This window comes from Tamandua tetradactyla, chromosome 3 (genome assembly GCF_023851605.1).
Source record: "Tamandua tetradactyla isolate mTamTet1 chromosome 3, mTamTet1.pri, whole genome shotgun sequence".
NCBI classification, from domain to species: Eukaryota; Metazoa; Chordata; class Mammalia; order Pilosa; family Myrmecophagidae; genus Tamandua; species Tamandua tetradactyla.
This window is the reverse complement of record NC_135329.1, coordinates 151,039,388-151,066,475: the sequence shown is the minus strand read 5'-3', so window position 1 is coordinate 151,066,475 and position 27,088 is coordinate 151,039,388. Positions and strand designations below refer to the sequence as shown.

Sequence of the window (27,088 nt, the reverse complement as noted above, 5' to 3'; positions counted from 1 at the left end):
TTGGTTCAGAAAAGTCAGGCACACTTGGAATATACAGGGATCCTCAAAATGCAAGGCTCACTTAAGCTTTATAGGTTACTTCATATTGCCAATTCATGGATCAAAACCTAGATGAAATTCAAGATACATTTATTTTCCATCAAAAAATAAATTCACAAATGAGTTTGGTTCATACGGGAAAAAATGTGGCTCCAACTTACAATAAAACTCGTATTCAGAAATATAGTAAACTTGTTTAAAGCACCTGTTTCAAGGGGGAAAAAAGATACGAAACAGAAATGATTGCATTTATTTTTTAAAATATTTACAGAAAACTGTACATGAACTTGTATATTTGGACAAAGCAATAGAAAATGGATTTATTTTCTGTGAGTTCAAAACCTCGTTAGAGAGTTTTCATTATAAACTTATCACTTAAAAAAAACTAATAACCAGAAAAACTTGGTAGCACCTAAACTAATATAATATAGTCTTATCACTGTGCAAGTGCTTACAATAAAAAGAAAAAAACCTGATTACCAATTGGAAAACTTACATTATCCAATTCCTTTTTTTTTTAATTAGACATATGAAGTCCAACATACAAGCAGAAAAAGATTTCACTTAATATAGAATAGTCTAATGACCTGTGTGCTATTTAAAATCAGAAGCATTTTAAGTAGCAAACAGTTTATCCAGACACATATTAATGTATATAGATTATTTATAATTTGTCTATTTTAAACTTAAAAAAGCCTACAACAACAGATTTATTTTAATAAAGTAAACACCAAATATTAACTCTGAAAAAGAATCCCACATAAACTTACAAGAGAAATTTAAAGTGAAATAGAGCACACCATTCTAAGGACATAAGCAACAAAAAAGTGTGTCTCATTTGTGAAATACCACGAAACCCAAATATACAAACAAAATCAAAGCAATAAAGAATACTACTAATACTTGGTAAAGATTAAACAGAATATAAACAAATGTAAAAAATACAATGTATTTTATGATGAGTTTGAATGCAGAAACCATATATTTATTAATCATCTAATTAACTTAAAAACACCAAACCACTTTGTTTTAAAGTGCTCTTCATCCAAGAATTTGGACAAAATGGCCACTCCAAAGTGAATTAAAAAATTTACAAGGCAAACACTGACAAGAGATATGGGCAGGCACTACCAAAAAGTGCTATTTGTTCTTTCACTAAATTATGCCATTTTCTAAAATAATGACGAGAATCAACTTAATTTCTTTTTGTATAAATATCCATAAATTAAAACATGTCTCTAGATAGTCGAAAGAGCTGCAAACATTAATATCTTACAACAGCAGCTTAATGTCTATTTTAGAAAGGAAAAAAAAGCACTAAAATCCATTGAAAGTCATTCATTTCCCTGGTCTAAGTGAGCAAGGTCACTACCACACTGACTACTTTTCTATAACATATGTATACACATCTCAAATGTGGTAGGTCACAAAAGTTAGAATGCAATAATTTTTCGATGCAACAGAAAAATATATAAATAAAAATTAAATACTTTAACCCAACATTTGGTATTGACAAATCAGTAGTGTCAACTTCACATATGAAGGACAGTATGGTCTGGCTTTTAAAAACTCCTCAATGTGTCATGGTATTTGGGTTAAAAATATTTAGAATATTAAGTATTCCTTTTTGCTTGAAAGAACACAATACAATCACCATCAAGCTGCTACTGTAACTCACTTTTAGGTGGGTAAGACCATTTATTTGGTCCATGGCACACATTATCACTTCCTTCAAACTGAAACCTTATGCCTCTAAGATTTCACATTTATAAGCTACAATATGCACTGACTAAGGTGTCAGTTCCTCACAGTTTTTTAGAAAAATATCTACATTTGTCCTTATGGAGTCAAAATGTTACCATTATTTGTTTAAAAAAAGAAGAGAAAGATGCACATTCACACTGTGAAGTTATTAGGAAAATACTCTTGCAAATAAACTATATAAAGTTAAAATACACTTCAAAGGTATGTGGGTTGTTTTTTGTACAATAGTCTGTAAAGTGCAGAGAAATCCTAAATAAAGGGAAAAACTCCTATAACAATAGTTTAATTACAGCAGCTTTTGCATAGCAATACTTAGAGGAAGTTGGACACTTCAGTTTCCTCAGGAAGAGAAGGATGCAAGAGGATCTTCTGACTCAGATTTTTTTTTGGCCATTAATCTGCTTTCTTCAGGAATGGTTACAGATGCCAAATCTCCATTAACTGTATTTCTTGAACAGTGAACAGGTCCTAGGGGAAATTGATTAATATGTTAAACGTCCTATCAATATCAATTACAGTCCTCTGCAAAAAAAAATTTTATATTTTCTTTTCAGGTACATGAAATTTCTTTAGCTTCTTGGTTTTCGTTTTGTCTAACAGAGAAAAATCTAACTTTTCTAATATTGATAGTCATAAACAGAAACTTCAGAGCTAATGAGATTTTCCAAATTACATAAAACAAGAAGTGTTTTCAAAACTTTTAAAAACAAAGACAGATTCTAAAAACTACAGAATAGTAATGCTGACATTAGTCTTGATCAACTTCATGGCTTATTTAACAATTAGTCATAAAAAGAAATTTCAGAGCTCATGAGATAATTATGAAACTACCTAAAGTAGAGATTTTTGTTTTGTTCACTTCTAGAATCATGGCACATAATGGACGGTCAATAAATATTTGCTAAATTGAATTTAATCTTTCTTAATTAGCTATTGCTTTTTCAACCTGATGATTTTAATGCTCTTAGTATCTTTCTTGTTTTCTAGGCAAAGAAACAGACCCAAAAACGTTACATGGCTTACCCAAGATTACACAATTGGTAATGAACTAGGACTAATTAAAGTCTTGTTCACTTCTTCACAAGACGTTCTGAGCAAAGTCGACAGGTGACTAATACTGAAAACTCCTATATTTCCATTTAGAATGCAACTCATGGAACTAACACTTCAGGTCCAAGTGAACAAAGCTGAACATATGGCATAATCCTGATGCAAGGCAGCTGTACATATTGCATGATTTTACCATGTCCTTTTAATACTTTTGTTTAAAAATCTACTCAACAGAGGGGGGGCCAAGATGGCAGCTTAGTAAGGTACGTGCATCTTAGTTCCTCCTCCAGAGCAACTACTAGGTGACCAGAAACAGTACAGAACAGCTCCCGGGGCCACGGCAGGGACCGGACACAGAGCGTACCCCAGTTTGGACTGCCTAGACCATCCGCGAGACTCCGCTGTGGTGAGCTCCCCGAGTGGCGCATGCTTCCCCGGGATGCGGCATCTGGTGGCCGGCGCCCATCCCTCCCCCTCCTTCCCGGACCGGCTGAGAGTCTCGGAGAGAGAAGTTTCCCAAGCCGCGGCGGCCAGCGCCCCTCTTTCGCGGGCGGCTTCCTGGACTGACTACAAGTCTCATATCAGGGGGCTCCCAAAGCCGCGGCGGATGGCAACCGGCGCCCCTTCCCCACGGGCGGCTTTCCGGTCCGGCGGTGGGTCTCGGATCGGCGAGTTCCCCAGGCCGCGGCGGCCAGCGACCAGCGCCCCTCCCCCAAAGGCGGTTGCCCGGAGGAAGAGGAGGGAGTTTCCGACAGTGGCAGGGACTGTGTCCAACCAAACACCAAAAGTGGCATTAATAAAGGAGCCACAACATCTTTTGCTGGTGGGACCCGCAGACAGACAAGCGCCACCTACTGGGTAGGATAAAAAAAACAGAGCCCAGAGACTTCACAGGAAAATCTTTCAACCTGCTGGGTCTCACACTCAGGGAAATCTGATTAAATGTCCAGACGCCAGCAAAAAATAACAAATCACACCAGGAAAATTGAAGATATGGCCCAGTCAAAGGAACAAACCAATAGTTCAAATGAGATACAGGAGCTGAGACAACTAATTCTGAATATACGAACAGAAATGGAAAACCTCTTCAAAAACCAAATCAATAAATTCAGGGAGGACATGAAGAAGGCAAGGGATGAACAAAAGAAGAAATGGAAAGTCTGAAAAAACAAATCACAGAACTTATGGGAATGAAAGATACAGTAGAAGAGAAGAAAAAAAACAATGGAAACCTACAATGGTAGATTTCAAGAGACAGAGGTTAGAATTAGTGAACTGGAGGATGGAACATCTGAAATCCAAAAAGAAACAGAAACTATAGGGAAAGGAATGGGAAAATTTGAGCAGGGGCTCAGGGAACTGAATGATAATATGAAGCGCACAATTACACGTGTTGTGAGTGTCCCAGAAGGAGAAGAGAAGGGAAAAGGAGGAGAAAAACTAATGGAAGAAATTATCACTGAAAATTTCCCAACTCTTATGAAAGACCTAAAATTACAGATCCAAGATGTGCAGTGCACCCCAAAGAGAACAGATCCAAATAGGCATTCTCCAAGACACTTACTAGTTAGAATGTCAGAGGTCAAAGAGAAAGAGAGGATCTTGAAAGCAGCAAGAGAAAAGCAAACCATCACATACAAGGGAAGCCCAATAAGACTATGCGCAGATCTCTCAGCAGAAACCATGGAGGTGAGAAGATAGTGGAATAATATATTTAAATTATTAAAAGAGAAAAACTTCCAACCAAGAATTCTATATCCAGCAAAATTGTCCTTCAAAAATGAGGGAGAAATTAAAACATTTTCAGACAAAAAGTCACTGAGAGAATTTGTGACCAAGAGACCAGCTCTGCAAGAAATACTAAAGGGAGCACTAGAGTCAGATACAAAAAGACAGAGGAGAGAGTTGTGGAGAAGAGTGTAGAAAGAAGGAAAATTAGTTATGATATATATAATACAAAAGGCAAAATAGTAGAGGAAAGTATTACCCAAACAGTAATAACACTAAATGTTAATGGACTGAATTTCCCAATCAAAAGACATAGACTGGCAGAATGGATTAAAAAACAGGATCCTTCTATATGCTGTCTACAGGAAACACATCTTAGACCCAAAGATAAACATAGGTTGAAAGTGAAAGGTTGGGAAAAGATATTTCATGCAAATAACAACCAGAAAAGAGCAGGAGTAGCTATATAAATATCCAACAAATTAGACTTCAAATGTAAAACAGTTAAAAGAGACAAAGAAGAATACTATCTACTAATAAAAGGAACAATTAAACAAGAAAACATAACAATCATAAATATTTACGCACTGAAACAGAATGCCCCAAAATACGTGAGGAATACACTACAAATACTGAAAAGGGAAATAGACACATCTACCATAATAGTTGGAGACTTCAATTCCCCACTCTCATCAATGGACAGAACATCTAGACAGAGGATCAATAAAGAAACAGAGAATTCGAATATTACAATAAATGAGCTAGATTTAACAGACATTTATAGGACATTACACCCCACAACAGCAGGATACACCTTTTTCTCAAGTGCTCATGGATCATTCTCAAAGATAGACCATATGCTGGGTCACAAATCAAGTCTCAACAAATTTAAAAAGATTGAAATCACACACAACACTTTCTCAGATCATAAAGGAATGAAGTTGGAAATCAATGATAGGCAGAGTGCCAGAAAATTCACAAATATGTGGAGGCTCAACAACACACTCTTAAACAACCAGTGGGTCAAGGAAGAAATTACAAGAGAAATTAGTAAACATCTCAAGGTGAATGAAAATGAAAACACAACATATCAAAACCTATGGGACACAGCAAAGGTAGTGCTAAGAGGGAAATTTATTGCCCTAAATGCCTATATCGAAAAAGAAGAAAGGGCAAAAATTCGGGAATTACCTGTCCACTTGGAAGAACTGGAGAAAGAACAGCAACCTAACCCAAAAGCAAGCAAAAGGAAAGAAATAACAAAGATTAGAGCAGAAATAAATGAAATTGAGAACATGAAAACAATAGAGAAAATCAATAAGACCAGAAGTTGGTTCTATGAGAAAATCAACAAGATTGATGGGCCCTTAGCAAGATTGACAAAAAGAAGAAGAGAGAGGATGCAAATAAATAAGATCAGAAATGGAAGAGGAGACATAACTACTGACCTCACAGAAATAAAGGAGGTAATAACAGGATACTATGAACAACTTTATGCTAATAAATACAGCAATGTAGATGAAATGGACAAATTCCTAGAAAGGCATCAACAACCAACTTTGACTCAAGAAGAAATAGATGACCTCAACAAATCAATCACAAGTAAAGAAACTGAATCAGTCACTCAAAAGCTTCCCAAAAAGAAAAGTCCAGGACCAGACGGTTCACATGTGAATTCTACCAAACATTCCAGAAAGAATTAGTACCAACTCTCCTCAAATTCTTCAAAAAAACTGAAGTGGAGGGAAAGCTACCTAATTCATTCTACGAAGCCAACATCACCCTCATACCCAAACCAGGCTAAGATATTACAAAAAAAGAAAACTACAGACCAATCTCTCTAATGAATATAGATGCAAAAATCTTCAACAAAATTCTAGCAAATCAAATCCAGCAACACATTAAAAGAATTATACATCATGACCAAGTAGGATTCATCCCAGGTATGCAAGGATTGTTCAACATAAGAAAATCAATTAATGTAATACACCATATCAACAAATCAAAGCAGAAAAATCACATGATCATCTCAATTGATGCAGAGAAGGCATTTGACAAGATTCAACATCCTTTCCTGTTGAAAACACTTCAAAAGATAGGAATACAAGGGAATCTCCTTAAAATGATAGAGGGAATATATGAAAAACCCATAGTTAATATCATCTTCAATGGGGAAAAAAACGAAAACTTTCCCCCTAAGATCAGGAACAAGACAAGGATGTCCATTATCACCTCTGTTATTCAACATCATGTTGGAGGTTCTAGCCAGAGCAATTATACAAGAAAAAGAAATACAAGGCATCAAAATTGGAAAGGAAGAAGTAAAACTATTACTGTTTGCAGACGATATGATACTATACATCGAAAACCCAGAAAATCCACAGCAAAACTACTAGAGCTAATAAATAAGTACAGCAAAGTAGCAGGTTACAAGATCAACATTCAAAAATCGGTAGTGTTTCTATACACTAGCAATGAACAAGCTGAGGGGGAAATCAAGAAACGAATTCCATTTACAACTGCAACTAAAAGAATAAAATACTTAGGAATAAATTTAACTAAAGAGACAAAAGACCTATACAAAGAAAACTACAAAAAACTGTTAAAAGAAATCACAGAAGACCTAAATAGATGGAAGAGCATACCGTGTTCATGGATTGGAAGACTAAATATAGTTAAGATGTCAATTCTACCTAAATTGATTTACAGATTCAACGCAATACCAATCAAAATCCCAACAACTTATTTTTAAGAAACAGAAAAACCAATAAGCAAATTTATCTGGAAGGGCAGGGTGCCCCGAATTGATAAAAACATCTTGAGGAAAAAAATGAAGCTGGAGGTCTCACGCTGCCTGACTTTAAGGCATATTATGAAGCCACAGTGGTCAAAACAGCATGGTACTGGCATAAAGATAGATATATTGACCAATGGAATCGAATAGAGTGCTCAGATATAGACCCTCTCATCTATGGACATTTGATCTTTGATAAGGCAGTCAAGCCAACTCACCTGGGACAGAACAGTCTCTTCAATAAATGGTGCCTAGAGAACTGGATATCCATATGCAAAAGAATGAAAGAGGACCCGTATCTCACACCCTATACAAAAGTTAACTCAAAATGGATCAAAGATCTAAACATTAGGTCTAAGACCATAAAACAGTTAGAGGAAAATGTAGGGAGATATCTTATGAATCTTACAATTGGAGGCGGTTTTATGAACCTTAAACCTAAAGCAAGAGCACTGAAGAAGGAAATAAATAAATGGGAGCTCCTCAAAATTAAACACTTTTGTGCATCAAAGAACTTCACCAAGAAAGTAGAAAGACAGCCTACACAATAGGAGACAATATTTGGAAATGACATATCAGATAAAGGTCTAGTATCCAGAATTTATAAAGAGATTGTTCAACTCAACAACAAAAAGACAGCCAACCCAATTACAAAATGGGAAAAAGACTTGAACAGACACCTACCAGAAGAGGAAATACAAATGGCCAAAAGGCACATGAAGAGATGCTCAATGTCCCTGGCCATTAGAGAAATGCAAATCAAAACCACAATGAGATATCATCTCACACCCACCAGAATGGCCATGATCAACAAAACAGAAAATGACAAGTGCTGGAGAGGATGTGGAGAAAGAGGCACACTTATCCACTGTTGGTGGGAATGTCAAATGGTGCAACCACTGTGGAAGGCAGTTTGGCGGTTCCTCAAAAAGCTGAATATAGAATTGCCATACGACCCAGCAATACCATTGCTAAGTATCTACTCAGAGGACTTAAGGGCAAAGACACAAATGGACATTTGCACACCAATGTTTATAGCAGCATTATTTACAATAGCGAAGAGATGGAAACAGCCAAAATGTCCATCAACAGATGAGTGGCTAAACAAACTGTGGTATATACATACGATGGAATATTATGCAGTTTTAAGACAGAATAAACTTATGAAGCATGTAATAACATGGATGGACCTAGAGAACATTATGCTGAGTGAGACTAGCCAAAAACTATAGGACAAATACTGTATGGACCCACTGATGTGAACTGACATTAGAGAATAAACTTGGAACATGTCATTGGTAACACAGACCATCAGGAGATGGAAATAGGGTAAGATAATGGGTAATTGGAGCTGAAGGGATACAGACTGTGCAACAAGACTGGATACAAAACTCAGAAATGAACAGCACAATACTACCTAATTGTAATGTAATTATGTTAAAACACTGAATGAAGCTGCATCTGAGATACAGTTTTTTTTTATTTTTTATTTTTTTATTTTTTTTATATTTTTCTCTCTATTATCGTTTTATTTCTTTTTCTGTTGTCTTTCTATTTCTTTTTCTAAATCGATGCAAAGGTACTAAGAAACGATGAATATGCATCTATGTGATGATATTAAGAATTACTGATTGTATTGTAGAATGGAATGATTTCTACATGTTGTGTTAGTTAATTTTTTTAATTAATAAAAATAAATAAATAAAATAAAAAAATAAAAAAATAAAAAATCTACTCAACAAAAAAAATAGAAGTAGTATCTCCCAAAGGGAATACTATTTCTGATAAAGACTTCAAATTAAGACTACCAACTGCAAAACACATACTTTCTAAGGAAGAGCACTAATATAGTCTCTGCCTGGTCAACTAACCCAAAACACTAAACTCTGGCACAAAACAGAAGGAAATCTAAGATAAAGCTTCTGGCCTAGACACCACTTACCAGGTTAAAGAAGTCTTAGAGGACTGGGATGTACGTATACATGTATATGTATGTGTATGCATGCATATATGCATGTGTGCATTTGAGTGTATATATGTATGACTGGTTTTGTTGCAGTCCTTAATAGGTAAATTGGGAAATGCTAAATTGTTAAGACATGTACATTTATAGACATCATGAAAATAGTTTTCAAAAATCCAGGACTAGGGTCCCCAAAAGAGATGAGAGCTAAAGAAAACTGCTGGCTTTATTAAAAAAAAAAGTTAATTCAGCTATCACAAATGACCCCCTTAAAGAAGAAAAGTGGCATTAGGGAAAAGTATGAGGCAATATACAGAATTCTTTCATGAGCTCTGGATTAAGAGTCATGTGTAAAAGGCAGAAAGAACACACAGCTAACCACAGAGTCTAACAAGAAGCAAAGGAAGGGATAAAAAATAAAGGACAATCGTGAAAATAATGACAGAACAGTCCCTCTGCCTAGGGTCACTACATAAAGGAAAAAGGGCTGAATTACTCAGATCCCCACAAGATATCTATCTTCTTCACCAAAGAGAATGGCCTTTGAACAAAGAATCAACATAATGAAGAGAGACTGAAGTCCAAGACCAATAAAGAGATAGCAAAAGAGCAATCACCATTTTACCATACAGTAATTCTGAGCACTAGTCAGCTAAACTGCAAACCAAGGTAGTGGAAGCATTTACTTATTTGTTAGAACCCTCAGTACCTTTACTAAATTACATAAAACAAGAAGTGTTTTGAAAACTTTTAAAAACAAAGATTCTAAAAACTACAGAATAGTAATCCTGACATGAGATTTGATCAACTTTGTGGCTTATTTAGCAATTGGACAGTAAGGACACAGAGAAAAATGTCACTCCTACACGGCAGCCTAGACTCACTAAGAACAAGTTGTGCCTTATTTCCTATTTGTTAGCCTTAGAAGACTGGGGGTTTGAGGGCTGGGAGGGGCCATGTGAATCCTGAGTCTCTATGTGAACTTGCTGACAGTCACTATGGACAATCTAAAAGTACTTTGGGGCAGGGGTGAAAAAATGAAGACTGGATGACAAAACTGATGCTTAAAGAGACAGATAACATATATCCCCAAAGAAGGTCTGACAGCTCCTCAAACTGGTCTATACTACACCCTATTCGGCCACCTTTCTTTTAGTGATTTGTTCTAAAGACAGATAAGTATGCTCACTAGATTTACAAAGCTGAGAAAAATAAAACATTTCAGGACTTAAAACAGTTTGACAGGCTGGAACTATGACATAGTTAAAAAGATGATACTGAGCAAGGATAAATCCTATACAGCATATAGGAAAGTAGTACAGCATTTCAAATAATAAGAGGAAAAAAGTCATTTCTGAGGAAAAAGTATGGCATTACTGCTTTAAAATATTAAAACAACTTCAGGGTACACTCAATGAAGCCTGATCAAAAGACATAATCAGACTTAGTTCTGGCTATTTCAGTTTTGGAGAATCAGAGAAAAACTACAGGATTATAAAAGCTCAAAAACTGTGTCTTCTGCCCTGACAGAAGAAGCTATAGGTATTTGACCTTAAAAAAGAAAGGTAGGCAAGGGGAATGTGAACAACTGTGATATGGAATAAAAATTAAATTTACTTTGTACAGCTCCTGAAACCAAAAATGAGATAGCATTAAACGCAGGCACACCATTTCTAAACAAAAGGAAGATCAGTGATTGACCATCAGTGGATGGAATGAGATGACTGAAAATAAATGTGTTGTCACTACAAATGTTAGGTAGAGGGTGGAAGACTTAGCAAAAAAAAATCCTACTTAATGAAACTGAAGATGCCATCAATCAATCAGTGGAAAACAGTAGAGTACCGTCTATCAGTCAGGGACTGGGTAAAAAATAGATGCAGAGTCAAACTGGGTAATTTGAAGCGTGTTTAATAGATACCCAATTATAAAAGTGTGGGGCAAGGTACAGGGATAGTACAAGAGATGGTGGAGAAAACTCTCAGAGGGAGTCATTACCACCCCTAGCAGTTTCTAGAATCCAGAGACTGCCATAAGGGAGAACTATCGTACAGAAGCCTTCAGGCAAGGGAAGATGCCAACCTAGGACTCCACATGAGGAAGGGAGCAAGGGGAATAAATACCAACCTCACATGCCTTCTCCTCCTATCTCCTGTCAATAGCAAAACCTAACTCGCAGTCAGAAAGTCAGAGAACACATTGATACTCAGCGCACAGAGCAGGGTAGGAAAAAGAGAGAAGTTCTGGAGGAACAAAGAGAAGATATTCAGCAGAACAGAGCACTGCAATATTCTAATATGCATTTTCCTGTAAAACCAAACCGCTCTTTGTGCCATGATAAAATTCCAGCAGACGAGACACATAAAATAGTTAGCCTCAAGAAAACTACACTGAAGACTAAAGACTAGAAACCTCAGATACAATGGCCACTGAGGTTTTGTAATTTTAAAATTTTAGCATAATATTTTCATTTCTAAAAATAGTTAAGAAATTGTGACAAATGAACAGATGGAAGCAAAGACTTCCAAAAGTAAAGTTCTGAAGGCATAGGGTGGGCTAGGGTGGGGTGGGGGTAAGGGCAACTCCATTATGGGCATTAGAAGTCATGCTATGGGCTGCAGGCTCTCCTTTTTTATTAAAGAAGTTGTGGGTTTACAGAACAATCAAGCATAAAATACCAGATTCCCAAATACCAGTCTCTTATTAACATCTTGCATTCGTGCGGTACATTTGTTACAACTGATGAAAGCACATTTTTATAATTGTTAACTATAATCCATGCTTTAAACTTAGGATTCACTATTTGTGCTATGCAGTTCCATGCATTTTTAAAAATTTTTTAAAAATTTTTTATTCTAGCACCATATATATAATCTAATGTTTCCTCTAATATGTATTATATTTATGTTATATAATTACATAAATAACTTCTATGGTAACAGAGAAGGTATAAGGTAACAGAGAAGGAAAAAGCAAAGCAAAGAAAAAAGCTGGGAATCAAATGACCTGGGTTCTAAGTTACAGTTTTGTCACAATTTGGTAATGGGGTCTTGGACAAACAAATTAATGTCTCTGTGACTTGATGTCTCTTTTTATGAAATTGGAAATAAAAGATAAAAATATGCAAATAGTAAATGCTGCTTCTGAAAAACAGCTGGTTACACACAGCTGCTAAAAATGTTAAAGAAACATAGTTTACACCCTTGCTATTCAAAGTGTTGGAATTACCTGGGAGCTTGTTAGAAATGAAAAATCTCAAGACTCACACCAAATCTACTGAATCAGAAAATATATTTCATTAAGATCATCAGGTGATCTGTATTCACATTAAAGTTTGAACTGTGTAGACCAAACCTAGGTTTCTGGCTTGGGACAGTGACTCAATAAAAGCAGCATTTACCAAGTGGGTGCTATAGGAGGAAGAACTTTTTAGGAGGAAAGGTCCTGAGGTCCATCTGGAACAGGCTGGGACTAAGGCATCAGAAAAATACCTAAATGAGAAATTATTGTACAGGAAGGATTATAATAAAGGGAATAGGAGTTTGATTATTAGATAAGAAAAAATTGGGCTAATTCAACATCTATATACTGTGAAGAGACAACCCACTTCTGCCCCTCTTTCACAGTATATATCTTAATTATTTCTGCCTCAGGTAATAATTTTCTCACATACCCAACCTCTTTAACTTCCCTCCCCTTTTTCTTTTCTCTTCCAAGTCTTGCTCAATTGGCCTAGGAAAGTTTCTCTCCCCCTTCCCTTTCTCATTCCACCCCTTTTCCCTCCGTTGTTTCTCTATTCATTATGCCAACTTAAATTAAAAATGATAATGAGCATTGAGTAGTGGACTATAGCAACAGGCTTAGTTTTTGAAACAGAATGGGCATTTTAAAAAACAAATGCCATTCTCCTCTACTTAAATCCATTTAACCTTCCAGTTAAGTAAAACTACTCTATCTTTAGCAACATATTCAATATATTCAAATACTGGAAATAGACACCATTGTTTTGTCCCATTTCAGCCATACAATGAATCAGTGGCCTCTTCCAGGCTATCAAAAATCTAGCCATAATTTATCATATCATTTCCATAAGGGAAATACAATCTGTGTTCAGAACTCTTGTAACACAACTTGTTCCAAAATTGGAAACTGCATGTAATTTCTATCCCACATCTTTCATGTGGAACAGTAAAACTCTGAAAAGCAAAAGTCTATTAATCGAAAGTTCATTAACGGCAATGTAGCAATAGGCCCTATTTTTGTTTACTGGAAATCATGACCACTATATCTAACTAGATATTTCAGTTCACCTTCAAAGCTTTTTCTCTGAAGAGAAAAATAATACAATGTTAACATAAATCACAAAACCTTTCCTATTCAAAGTATACTGCCTCTTGACTTCTGGGTCAAGATGGCGGCTTAACAACGTGCGCATTTTAGTTTGTCCTCCAGAACAACTACTAAATAACCAGAAACAGTACAGAACAGCTCCTGGGGCGATGTCAGTGACTGGACACACAGCATACCCCAGTCTGGACCAGTTGGACCAGCTGTGAGCACCCCCCAGAACCATGAATTCCCAAAGCTGCAGCGGCCAGTGCCCCTCCCCCACAGGCCTCTTTTCAGAGGGAAAAGGAAAGGACTTTACCAGCACCAGGGACTAGACACAATCAAATGCCAATTGTGGAACTAATTAACAAATTCTGACTACTAAAAATAGGCTCCCAGCTTAGGTGAACCTGATCAAAGCAGAGGTTGCTCATTTTTGCCCCGGTGTCAAGGGGGCAGGACTGACAGAAAAAGGGGGAAAAAAAAAAAAGAAGGAAACAGAGGCTTTTGTGGCTGTGTATCTACAAAGGGTTGACTGCCTCTAGATACAGCGGCAGAATTTCCAGGCTGCAACTGCCCCAGGCACAGGCAGAACTGAGCTTTTGGGGAGGCTTGTCTGGAGCCTGTGCCTTCCCCAGAGGAAGGGTGAAGCCCCACTCAGGTGGAATCCCTCTCTCAAGGAATTCAGACACCAGGGCTGGGTAATTTGAAGCCATTAAAACCAGCCTACAACCTCTCTTCTGTCTCCACCATACCCCCAGCAGGGAGAGTCTGCCAAAGTTAAAGGTACTGCATCATCTTATGCTGGTGGGACCTGCAGTCAGACAAGTGCCACATACTGGGCAGGATAAGGAAAACAGAGTCCAGAGACTTCACAGGAAAGTCTTTGAACCTGCTGGGTCTCACCCTCAGGGAAAACCGACACAGGTGACTCTTTCCTCCTGATAGGAGGCCAGTTTGGTCTGGGAAAATCTGGCTGGGGTCTATAATATCTAAGTAGACCCTCCTAATTGTTGGGGGGGGTGGAGGCACCACACAAGCAGGGCAAGAAACAAGAAAAGAAGAACTGAAAAATTCTCCTCTGTAAAACAAAATTTAAGCTAAAGGTCCAGATAAAGCTGAATGGAATGTCAAAGAACAGATAGACAACAAATTCATCCAGCAAGAAAACCCTAGATTAAAAAAGTGAAAGCAATCTCCAGAAAAAACTAATTAAATGCTTAGACACCAGCAAAAAATAACAAATCACACTAGGAAAATTGAAGATCTGGCCCAATCGAAGGAACAAACAAACAATTCAAATGACATACAGAAGCTGAAACAATTAATTCAGAATGTACGAACAGACATGGAAAACCTCGTCAAAAACCAAATCAATGAATTGAGGGAGGATATAAAGAAGGCAAGGAAAGAACAAAAAGAAGAAACTGAAAGTCTGAAAAAACAAATCACAGAATTTATGGGAATGAAAGACACAGAAGAAGAGATAAAAAACAACGGAAAACTACAATGGTAGATTTCGAGAGACAGAACATAGGATTTCTGAACTGGAAGATGGAACATCTGAAATCCGACAAGAAACAGAAACTAGAGGGAAAAAAATGGAAAAATATGAGCAGGGACTCAGGGAATTGAAAGACAATATGAAGCGCACGAATATACCTATTGTGGGTGTCCCAGAAGGAGAAGAGAAGGGAAAAGGTGGAGAAAAACTAATGGAGGAAATTATCACTGAAAATTTCCCAACTCTTCTGAAAGACTTAAAATTACAGATCCAAGAAGTGCAGCGTACCCCAAAGAGAATAGATTCAAATAGACATACTCCAAGACATTTAATAATCAGAAAGTCAGAGGTCAAAGAGAAAGAAAGGATCTTGAAAGCAGCAAGAGAAAAGCAAACCATCACATACAAGGGAAGCCCAATAAGACTATGCGCAGATCTCTCTCAGCAGAAACCATGGAGGTGAGAAGATAGTGGAATAATATATTTAAATTATTAAAAGAGAAAAACTTCCAACCAAGAATTCTATATCCAGCAAAATTGTCCTTCAAAAATGAGGGAGAAATCAAAACATTTTCAGGCAAAAAAATCATTGAGAGAATTTGTGACCAAGAGACCAGCTCTGCAAGAAATACTAAAGGGAACACTAGAGACAGATACGAAGACTGAAGAGAGAGGTGTGGAGAAGAGTGTAGAAAGGAAGACTACGAGTAAAGGTAAAAAGAAGGAAAATTAGATATGACATATAAAATCCAGAAGGCAAAATAGCAGAAAGTACTACCCATGCAGTAATAACACTGAATGTTAATGGATTAAACTCTCCAATCAAAAGACATAGTCTGGCAGAATGGATTAAAAAACAGGACCCATCTATATGCTGTCTCTACTCAAAGGACCCGAGGCCAAGGACACAAATGGACATTTACACACCAATGTTTACAGCAGCATTATTAACAATTACCAAGAGATGGAAACAGCCAAAATGTCCATCAACTGACAGTTGGCTAAACAAATGTGACATTTACATAAGATGGAATCTTATGCAGCTGGAAGACAGAATAAAGTTATGAAGTATGTAACAATATGAATGGACCTTAAAACCATTATGCTGAGTGTGATTAGCCAGAAACAAAAGGACAAATACTATATGGTCTCACTGATATGAACTGACATTAGTGAATAAACTTGGAATATTTCCTTGGTAACAGAGACCATCAGGAGATAGAAATAGGGTAAGATATTGGGTAACTGGAGCTGAAGGGATACAGATTGTGCAACAGGACTGAATATAAAAACTCAAAAATGGACAGCACAATATTACCTAACTGTAATACAATTATGTTAAAACACTGAATGAAGCTGCATGTGAGAATGATAGAGGGAGGAGGGCTGGGGCACAAATGAAATCAGAAAGAAAGACAGATGATAAAGATTGAGGTTGTGTAATTTAGGAATGCCTAGAGTACATAATGATAGTGACTAAATGTACAAATTTAAAAAATATTTTTGACCTTCTCCGCTGGTGCTCCCGCCGCTATCTAGCCCTCCTCTTTCCCCTTCTCCACCGGCGCTCCCGCCGCCATCTAGCCCTTCTCTTCCTCGTTCTCTGCCGGTGCTCCCGCCGCCATCTCGCCCTTCTCTTTCCCCTTCTGCTCCGGCGGCGCTCCATCCGCCATCTTATCCTTCCCTTTCTCCTCCTGCTCCAGATGCTCTCCAACCACCACCGTGCCCTCTTCTGCCTTCACCAGCTCCTCCGCCACCGTCCTCGACAGCCTTGCCATCCTCACCTTTCCTCCTCCAGAACAGCTACTAGGGGAGTAGAAACGATACAGAACAGCTCGCAGAGCCACAACAGAGATCAAAAAGACAGCGAACCCCATCCTGGAACAGCTGACTGGCTGGGAGAACCCGCTCTGGTGAGATCGTCGAAGGGAGCAGGCTTCCCGGGGCAGGGCGGCAAGCAGCCGGAGTCCCTCCCCTCCTCATTCCCGGGCCAGCTGGCAGAATTGGGCAGGCAGTCCCCTCACGCCGCGGCGGCTGGCACCCCTACCACGCGCAGCCCCCGGACCAACTGAGAGAATTGGATCGGAAATCCCCAGGCCGCGGAGAATGGTCACGGGGGGGGGGTCCCTTCCAAACACGTGACTCCCCGGTACGGCTGGGAACGGTGCACTCTCCCGGGCTGCGGCGGCTGTCGCCCTCCTGCCACGCTTGGCGCCCCAGGCCGACTAGGAAATTCGGACAGGTGCTCTTCCGGGCTGCGGCGGCTGGCGACCCTCCCCGCGTTCGGACCCCCAGGCCAGCTGGCACTCTTCCTGCCGCTTCGGCTGACTAACCTCCCCCACGGCGAGAGTTTACCAAAGTTAAAGGACCCACAGCACCTTTCACTGGTGGGACCCGCAGACAAACGTGTGCCACGAGCGCCACCTACTGGGAAGGATAAGAAAAACAGAACCCAGAGATTTCACAGAAAAATCTTTCAACCTGTTGGGTCCAACACCCAGGGAAATCTGACTAAATGCCCAGACGCCAGCAGAAAATAACGGATCACGCTCAGAAAATTGAAAATATGGCCCAGTCAAAGGAACAAACCAATAGTTCAAATGAGATATAGGAGCTGAGACAACTAATGCTGAATATACGAACAGAACTGGAAAACCTCTTCAAAAACGAAATCGATAAATTGAGGGAGGGCATGAAGAAGACATGGGCTGAACAAAAAGAAGAAATAGAAAAACTGAAAAAACAAATCACAGAACTTATGGAAGTGAAGGATAAAGTAGAAAAGATGGAAAAAACAATGGATACCTACAATGATAGATTTAAAGAGAGAGAAGATAGAATTAGTGATTTGGAGGATGGAACATCTGAATTCCAAAAAGAAACAGAAACTATCGGGAAAAGAATGGAAAAATTTGCACAGGGTATCAGGGACCTCAAGGACAATATGAACCGCACAAGTATACGTGTTGTGGGTGTCCCAGAAGGAGAAGAGAAGGGAAAAGGAGGAGAAAAACTAATGGAAGAAATTATCACTGAAAATTTCCCAACTCTTATGAAAGACCTAAAATTACAGATTCAAGAAGTGCAGCGCACCCCAAAGAGATTAGACCCAAATAGGTGTTCTCCAAGACACTTACTAGTTAGAATGTCAGAGGTCAAAGAGAAAGAGAGGATCTTGAAAGCAGCAAGAGAAAAACAATCCATCACATACAAGGAAAACCCAATAAGACTATGTGTAGATTTCTCAGCAGAAACCATGGAAGCTAGAAGACAGTGGGATGATATATTTAAAGTACTAAAAGAGAAAAACTACCAACCAAGACTCTATATCCAGCAAAATTGTCCTTCAAAAATGAGGGAGAAATTAAAACATTTTCAGACAAAAAGTCACTGAGAGAATTTGTGACCAAGAGACCAGCTCTGCAAGAAATACTAAAGGGAGCACTAGAGTCAGATACAAAACGGCAGAAGAGAGAGGTATGGAGAAGAGTGTAGAAAGAAGGAAAGTCAGATATGATATATATAATACAAAAGGCAAAATGGTAGAGGAAAATATTATCCAAGCAGTAATAACACTAAACGTTAATGGACTGAATTCCCCAATCAAAAGACATAGACTGGCAGAATGGATTAAAAAACAGGATCCTTCTATATGCTGTCTACAGGAAACACATCTTAGACCGAAAGATAAACATAGGTTGAAAGTGAAAGGTTGGGAAAAGATATTTCATGCAAATAACAACCAGAAAATAGCAGGAGTGGCTACACTAATATCCAACAAATTAGACTTCAAATGTAAAACAGTTAAAAGAGGCAAAGAAGGACACTATATACTAATAAAGGGAACACTTAAACAAGAAGACATAACAATCATAAATATTTACGCACCGAACCAGAATGCCCCAAAATACGTGAGGAATACAATGCAAACACTGAAAAGGGAAATAGACACATATACCATAATAGTTGGAGACTTCAACTCACCACTCTCATCAATGGACAGAACATCAGACAGAGGATCAATAAAGAAATAGAGAATCTGAATATTACTATAAATGAGCTAGACTTAACACACATTTATAGGACATTACACCCCACAACAGCAGGATACACCTTTTTCTCAAGTGCTCATGGATCATTCTCAAAGATAGACCATATGCTGGGTCACAAAGCAAGTCTTAACAAATTTAAAAAGATTGAAATCATACACAACACTTTCTCGGATCATAAAGGAATGAAGTTGGAAATCAATAATAGGCGGAGTGCCAGAAAATTCACAAATATGTGGATGCTCAACAATACACTCCTAAACAACGAGTGGGTCAAAGAAGAAATTGCAAGAGAAATTAGCAAATACCTCGAGGCGAATGAAAACGAAAACACAACATATCAAAACTTATGGGACGCAGCAAAGGCAGTGCTAAGAGGGAAATTTATTGCCCTGAATGCCTATATCAGAAAAGAAGAAAACGCAAAAATGCAGGAATTAACTGTCCACATGGAAGACTGGAGAAAGAACAGCAAACTAATCCCAAAGCAAGCAAAAGGAAAGAAATAACAAAGATTAGAGCAGAAATAAATGAAATTGAAAACATGAAAACAATAGAGAAAATCAATAAGACCAGAAGTTGGTTCAATGAGAAAATCAATAAGATTCATTGGGCCCTTAGCAAGATTGACAAAAAGAAGAAGAGAGAGGATGCAAATAAATAAGATCAGAAATGGAAGAGGAGACATAACTACTGACCTCATAGAAATAAAGGAGGTAATAACAGGATACTATGAACAACTTTACGCTAATAAATACAACAATTTAGATGAAATTTCCAGACGGGTTCCTGGAAAGACATGAACAACCAACTTTGACTCAAGAAGAAATAGATGACCTCAACAAACCAAGCACAAGTAAAGAAATTGAATCATTCATTGAAAAGCTTCCTAAAAAGAAAAGTCCAGGACCAGATGGCTTCACATGTGAATTCTACCAAACATTCCAGAAAGAATTAGTACCAACTCTCCTCAAACTCTTCAAAAAAATCAAAGTGGAGGGAAAACTACCTAATTCATTCTATGAAGCCAACATCACCCTCATACCAAAACCAGGCAAAGATATTACAAAAAAAGAAAACTACAGACCAATCTCTCTAATGAATATAGATGCAAAAATCCTCAATAAAATTCTAGCAAATCGTATCCAACAACACATTAAAAGAATTATACATCATGACCAAGTAGGATTCATCCCAGGTATGCAAGGATGGTTCAACATAAGAAAATCAATTAATGCAATACACCATATCAACAAATCAAAGCAGGAAAATCACATGATCATCTCAATTGATGCAGAGAAGGCATTTGACAAGATTCAACATCCTTTCCTGTTGAAAACACTTCAAAAGATAGGAATACTAGGGAACTTCCTTAAAATGATAGAGGGAATATATGAAAAACCCACAGCTAATATCATCCTCAATGGGAAAAATTGAAAACTTTCCCCCTAAGATCAGGAACAAGACAAGGATGTCCACTATCACCACTATTATTCAACATTGTGTTGGAGGATCTAGCCAGAGCACTTAGACAAGAAAAAGAAATACAAGGCATCAAAATTGGAAAGGAAGAAGTAAAACTATCACTGTTTGCAGATGAAATGATACTAACGTCGAAAACCGGGAAAAATCCACAACAAGACTACTAGAGCTAATAAATGAGTACAGCAAAGTAGCAGGTTACAAGATCAACATTCAAATATCTGTAGCATTTCTATACACTAGCAATGAACAAGCTGAGGGGGAAATCAAGAAACGAATCCCATTTACAATTGCAACTAAAAGAATAAAATACCTAGGAATAAATTTAACTAAAGAGACAAAAAACCTATACAAAGAAAACTACAAAAAACTGTTAAAAGAAATCACAGAGACCTAAATAGATGGAAGAGCATACCGTGTTCATGGATTGGAAGACTAAATATAGTTAAGATGTCAATCCTACCTAAATTGATTTACAGATTCAATGCAACACCAATCAAAATCCCAACAACTTATTTTTCAGAAATAGAAAAACCAATAAGCAATTTTATCTGGAAGGGCAGGGTGCCCCGAATTGCTAAAAACATCTTGAGAAAAAAAAACGAAGCTGGAGGTCTCATGCTGCCTGACGTTAAGGCATATTATTAAGCCACAGTGGTTAAAACAGCATGGTATTGGCATAAAGATAGATATATCGACCAACGGAATCGAACAGAGTGCTCAGATATAGACCCTCTCATCTATGGACATTTGATCTTTGATAAGGCAGTCAAGTCAACTCACCTGGGACAGAACAGTCTCTTCAATAAATGGTGCCTAGAGAACTGGATATCCATATGCAAAAGAATGAAAGAAGACCCAAATCTCACACCCTATACAAAAGTTAACTCAAAATGGATCAAAGATCTAAACATTAGGTTTAAGACCATAAAACAGTTAGAGGAAAATGTAGGGAGATATCTTATGAAACTTACATTGGAGGCAGTTTTATGGACCTTAAACCTAAAGCAAGAGCACTGAAGAAGGATATAAATAAATGAGAGCTCCTCAAAATTAAACAGTTCCTTGCATCAAAGAACTTCATCAAGAAAGTAGAAAGACAGCCTACACAATGGGAGACAATATTTGGAAATGACATATCAGATAAAGGTCTAGTATCCAGAATTTATAAAGAGATTGTTCAACTCAACAACAAAAAGACAGCCAACCCAATTACAAAATGGGAAAAAGACTTGAACAGACACCTACCAGAAGAGGAAATACAAATGGCCAAAAGGCACATGAAGAGATGCTCAATGTCCCTGGTCATTAGAGAAATGCAAATCAAAACCACAATGAGGATATCATCTCACACCCACCAGAATGGCCATTATCAACAAAACAGAAAATGACAAGTGCTGGAGAGGATGTGGAGAAAGAGGCACACTTATCCACTGTTGGTGGGAATGTCAAATGGTGCAACCACTGTGGAAGGCAGTTTGGCGGTTCTTCAAAAAGCTGAATATAGAATTGCCATATGACCCAGCAATACCATTGCTGGGTATCTACTCAAAGGACTTAAGGGCAAAGACACAAACGGACATTTGCACACCAATGTTTATAGCAGCATTATTTACAATTGCAAAGAGATGGAAACAGCCAAAATGTCCATCAACAGAAGAGTGGCTAAACAAACTGTGGTATATACATACGATGGAATATTATGCAGCTTTAAGACAGGATAAACTTATGAAGCATGTAATAACATGGATGGACCTAGAGAATATTATGCTGAGTGAGTCTAGCCAAAAACTAAAGGACAAATACTGTATGGACCCACTGATGTGAACCGACATTAGAGAATAAACTTGGAATATGTCATTGGTAACAGAGTCCAGTAGGAGACAGAAACAGGGTAAGATAATGGGTAATTGGAGCTGAAGGGATACAGACTGTGCAACAGGACTAGATACAAAAACTCAAAAATGGACAGCACAATAATACCTAATTGTAAAGTAATCATGTTAAAACACTGAATGAAGCTGCATCTGAGCTATAGGTTTTTTTTTTTTTACTATTATTAATTTTATTTATTTTCTCTTCATTAACATTCTATATCTTCTTCTGTTGTTTTGCTAGTTCTTCTAAACCGATGAAAATGTACTAAGAAATGATGATCATGCATCTATGTGATGATGTTAAGAATTACTGATTGCATATGTAGAATGGTATGATTTCTAAATGTTGGGTTAATTTCTTTTTTTCTGTTAATTAATAAAAAAAAATATGTATGTATTTTTGCATGAGGAAGAACAAAAGAATGTCATTACTGCAGTGTGCTGAAAATAGATGGTACTTAATATTTTAAAATTTCAACTAATGTGTGAGACTAAAGCAAAAAATGTTTATTTGGTACAAATCTATACTTGGACTAGTGCATCTCCTAATATAACTTATGTAGATAGTTGATTGAACACCTTAAGTACATGGAACTTTGTATAGGACATGAGATTTTGTTGGTTTGTCCAGTCGATGCCCTGATGAATCCCAGAGTGATTTGATCAGTGAGTGAAAAAGTATTTGCAAAGAGTGGCGAGAACGGGGGAAAACCCAACTTCCCCAAGTTGAATTCTTGATATTCTCACAAGCAGTGTGGACAACCAAAGCTATAGGCTGAGCCCCCAGTCTTGGGGTTTGTTCATATGAAACTTAACCCCACAGGGGATAGGTCAAGCCTACTTAAAATAAAGCCCAAGAGTCACCCCCAAGAGAACCTCTTTTTTAGCTCAGATGTAGCCTCTCTCTCTCCACCCAACACAGCAAGCAGACTCACCACCCTCCCTCTGTCTACGTGGGACATGACTACCAGGGTTGTGGATCTTCCTGACAACGTGGGACAGAAATCCCAGAATGAGCTGAGATTCAGCATCAAGGGATTGAGAAAAACTCTAGAATGAGCTGAGACCCAGTATCAAGGGATTGAGAAAACCTTCTCGACAAAAAGGGGGTAGAGGGAAATGAGACAAAGTGTCAATGGCTGAGAGATTCCAAACAGAGTCGAGAGGTCATCCTGGAGGTTATTCTTATGCATTAAGTAGCTATCACCTTGTTATCCAAGATGTAATGGAGAAGCTGGAGGGAACTGCCTGAAAATGTAGAGCTGTGTTCCAGTAGCCATGTTTCTTGATGATGATTCTATAATGATATAGCTTTCACAATGTGACTTTGTGAAAACCTGTGTCTGATGCTCCTTTTATCTACCTTGTCAACAGATGAGAGGAACATACGGAATAAAAATAAATAATAGGGGGAACAAATTTTAAAATAAATGTAGTTTGAAATGCTAGTGATCAATGAAAGGGATCAGTAAGGGGTATGGCATGTAAAATTTTTTTTTCTGTTTGTTATATTTTTCTGTTGTCTTTTTATTTCTTTTTCTGAATTGATGCTAATGTTCTGGGAAATGATCATGATGATGAATATGCAACTATGTGATGATATTGTGAATTGCTGAGTGTATGTGTTGAGAATATTTGTGTTTCTTGTAAATTTTTTTAATTAATAAAAAATTTTTTAAAAAAGTATACTGCCTCTTTAAATAAGGAAGAAAAAAGTACAGGAATGAATACTACCATAATTCACTACCACTACCAGGCAAAATTATTTTCCTTAGCCATTTCAAGTTATTTAAGTATTCTAACAATGCTGATTATTTTTTTCTCTTTGAAACTAGAACTCACCATTATTTTCCCTGGAATCCTACTCATAATTCAGTTTCTTCTAGAATGTTTTATAAATATACATGTAGTGGGAGTAAGTTTACTAAGGATTTAAGGATAACTAAAATGTAATAGGAATAAAACACTATGATATTCTATTTTACAAAGGGATGCTCAGCCCTTCTTAGTTAATAAAAAAGCTGTATGTAAGAGGATATATGAGCTTTTGCTAATTGTATGCTATAATTTAGCTCTGAATTATGGAATTAATCCAAGGGCAAAGTACAGCGTTTGCTATCAGAATCCTTTCATTTCCAGCCATTACAGAGCCCCACAGCAATACTGCTAAACAGACGAAAGAAGGAGGTAGAGCCCATCTAACTTACTATCTGGGTCTTCAAGAGAACTATCATTACAGGAGTCTGTATCTGAGTAAGTTCTTCGGCGTCGCTGGGATAATCGGTGATGTGTAGAACCAGATTCTTTTATAGAGTGACTACTCCTGCGAATTAAATACAAACCATTACATTCATGGCCTTAAACAAATTTAAAAAAACCTTCAACTTGACTGGAGGCTTAAATGACTTTTTTTTTTTTAAACTTTTTTTATTATATAGTATAGCACATATACAAAGCAAAGAATAAAAAAGCATTAGTTTTCAAAGCACTCTTCAAATGGTTACAGGACAGATCCCAGAGTTTGTGATGGGCCACCATATGATTCTCTCATATTTTTCCTTCTAGCTGCTCCAGAATATAGGAAGCTAGAGGGCTTAATTACCTTTTTTATCATCACAATTGACTTTTTCTTCCTTCTTTTTTTGTGAATAACATATATTCAAAAAAGCTATAAATTTCCACGCACAGCACCACAATCAGTTGTAGAACATACTTCAGACTTTGACATGGATTACAAATTCACAATTTTTTCTTTTACATGGGCAGGCACCGGGAATTGAACCCAAGTCTCAAGCATGGCAGGTGAGAACTCTGTCATGATGGCCCCCCCCCCACTTTTTTTACTTCCAGCTACTCTAAAATACTGAAGACTAAAAGAGATATCAATTTAATGATTCAGCATTCATATATAAATGACTTCTTTAAGTGGAATTGTAACTACTTTCAGCAATATCCTACTTATTCAGAGGTCCAATGCAAGCAAGTCAAGTCAGAAAGAGTACAGCTGGCAACCTGGAGAAGATGGCCTCTGAACCAAACTGAATGGTTGGGGGGAAAGGGTTATAATAAAGCCGCAGTGACTTCTTCTGTAGGGTTGCTATATAGTAAACATAATCAGAAACAACTGTTTACAAATGTTTGAAAATAAGAGTTATAGATTACATAAGTACAGTTATCTAGTGTCAATTCAGAAGTGAACAAAACCAGCAGACTGAAGGGGATGGGCAAGTAGGTTGGAAAGCAAGTTAAAGGTAGACTTACCTGACAGCAACAAGAAAAGATATAGATGGTAAAAAAGAAGGCTCAAACAACTTTTTTTCCTTTTTTAATTCTAGGACCAGTTAGACATAGACACAAATCACCATCACATCACTTCTCCATTGCAAGTTGGCTAACACTTCTTTACTGCTCTTAACAATGACTTTGATTCATTAAGAAAAAAACTAAATTATGTTCTATATATAGAACATAATTATATATATAATATTTATATATATATTATACTTATATATATATACATATATATATACATATATATATATATATGAAGAATAAAATACAACTTAAAAAGCTTTCTATTGCAAAAATAAAAGTTTCTTGAAGGGATCAAGCTCCCATTTTACCCTAGAAAATCCAGTCGGTAGAACTCTTCAATTCTCGATGGGGTTGGACACATACTTCACTGGAATCCTCTGAGCATACAGAGGATGGTTCAAAGATTAAACAATCAGAGGAAAAAACTCAAAATGTAACAAAACAATAAGATAGCTCTTGACAGTCTTATATGTCTAGAAATAAATGATAGTGTCACTATAATTTCATCTCTCTCCAAAGAATCAAATAAAGCAACTAAAGCAAACTAAAAGAACACTGCCTAACAAATAAAGAACAGTTTAAAACCCTGGGAACTTGTCAAGTTCTAACTTGTCAAGACCTAAACAGAAGGTAAATTTTTTTCATGTGTTGATATCAATCTATACTTTAAAATGCCAACTGATTTTCTCTCTTCTACAGTTTTGCAGTGCAATCTTTCTCTCTTAATAAAGCACAATGTTGACATGAATATGGGATGCTATAGAGATGAGCCTCAGCTTTGGGACCCTGGTACATAAAATGGATTTCTACTAACCAACATTTGATACAATTCCAAATATCTAAAAAAAGGTACAATAGATGGCAAGGTACTTACCTTGATGTCTCATTTATTTACTCATTCTTTGCTGACTACCCACTGTGGCTAGGCCCTATACTAAGCACTACGATGCAATGCTGAACAAGCCAGAACCACACATGCCCATATAAAACCCACATTCTGCACCACTTAAGGCCCCCCAAATTTCCCCAATTAGGTATAATCTTGAGAGAACGTGGTCAAAAGAAAGGTTATTTTACCTCTCTGAACTGCAAGAACCAGGGTGGCTGACAGAACGCTTCATCTAGAAATTAAAAAAAAGATTAGCATAACACACGTCAAGTAGAATGATGCGGCTCTAATATATTATTGTTGTT

At 37.3% G+C, this 27,088-nt stretch overlaps 1 protein-coding gene across 5 annotated transcripts in view; it reads right to left on the bottom strand.

Moving 5' to 3' along the window:
* Positions 1–250: 250 nt before the first annotated feature.
* PLEKHA3 (pleckstrin homology domain containing A3) overlaps positions 251–27,088 on the bottom strand; it is a 53,088-nt gene continuing 26,250 nt past the window's right edge. For all 5 annotated transcript variants that reach the window (XM_077154294.1, XM_077154297.1, XM_077154293.1 and 2 more), the window contains exons 6-8: positions 26,972–27,015; positions 24,787–24,902; positions 251–2,271 (exon numbers count right to left, since the gene is read on the bottom strand). In XM_077154294.1, coding sequence (XP_077010409.1) covers positions 2,144–2,271; positions 24,787–24,902; positions 26,972–27,015 — 288 coding nt within the window. In that variant the 3' untranslated portion in view covers positions 251–2,143. The remainder of the gene's footprint in view (positions 2,272–24,786; positions 24,903–26,971; positions 27,016–27,088) is intronic.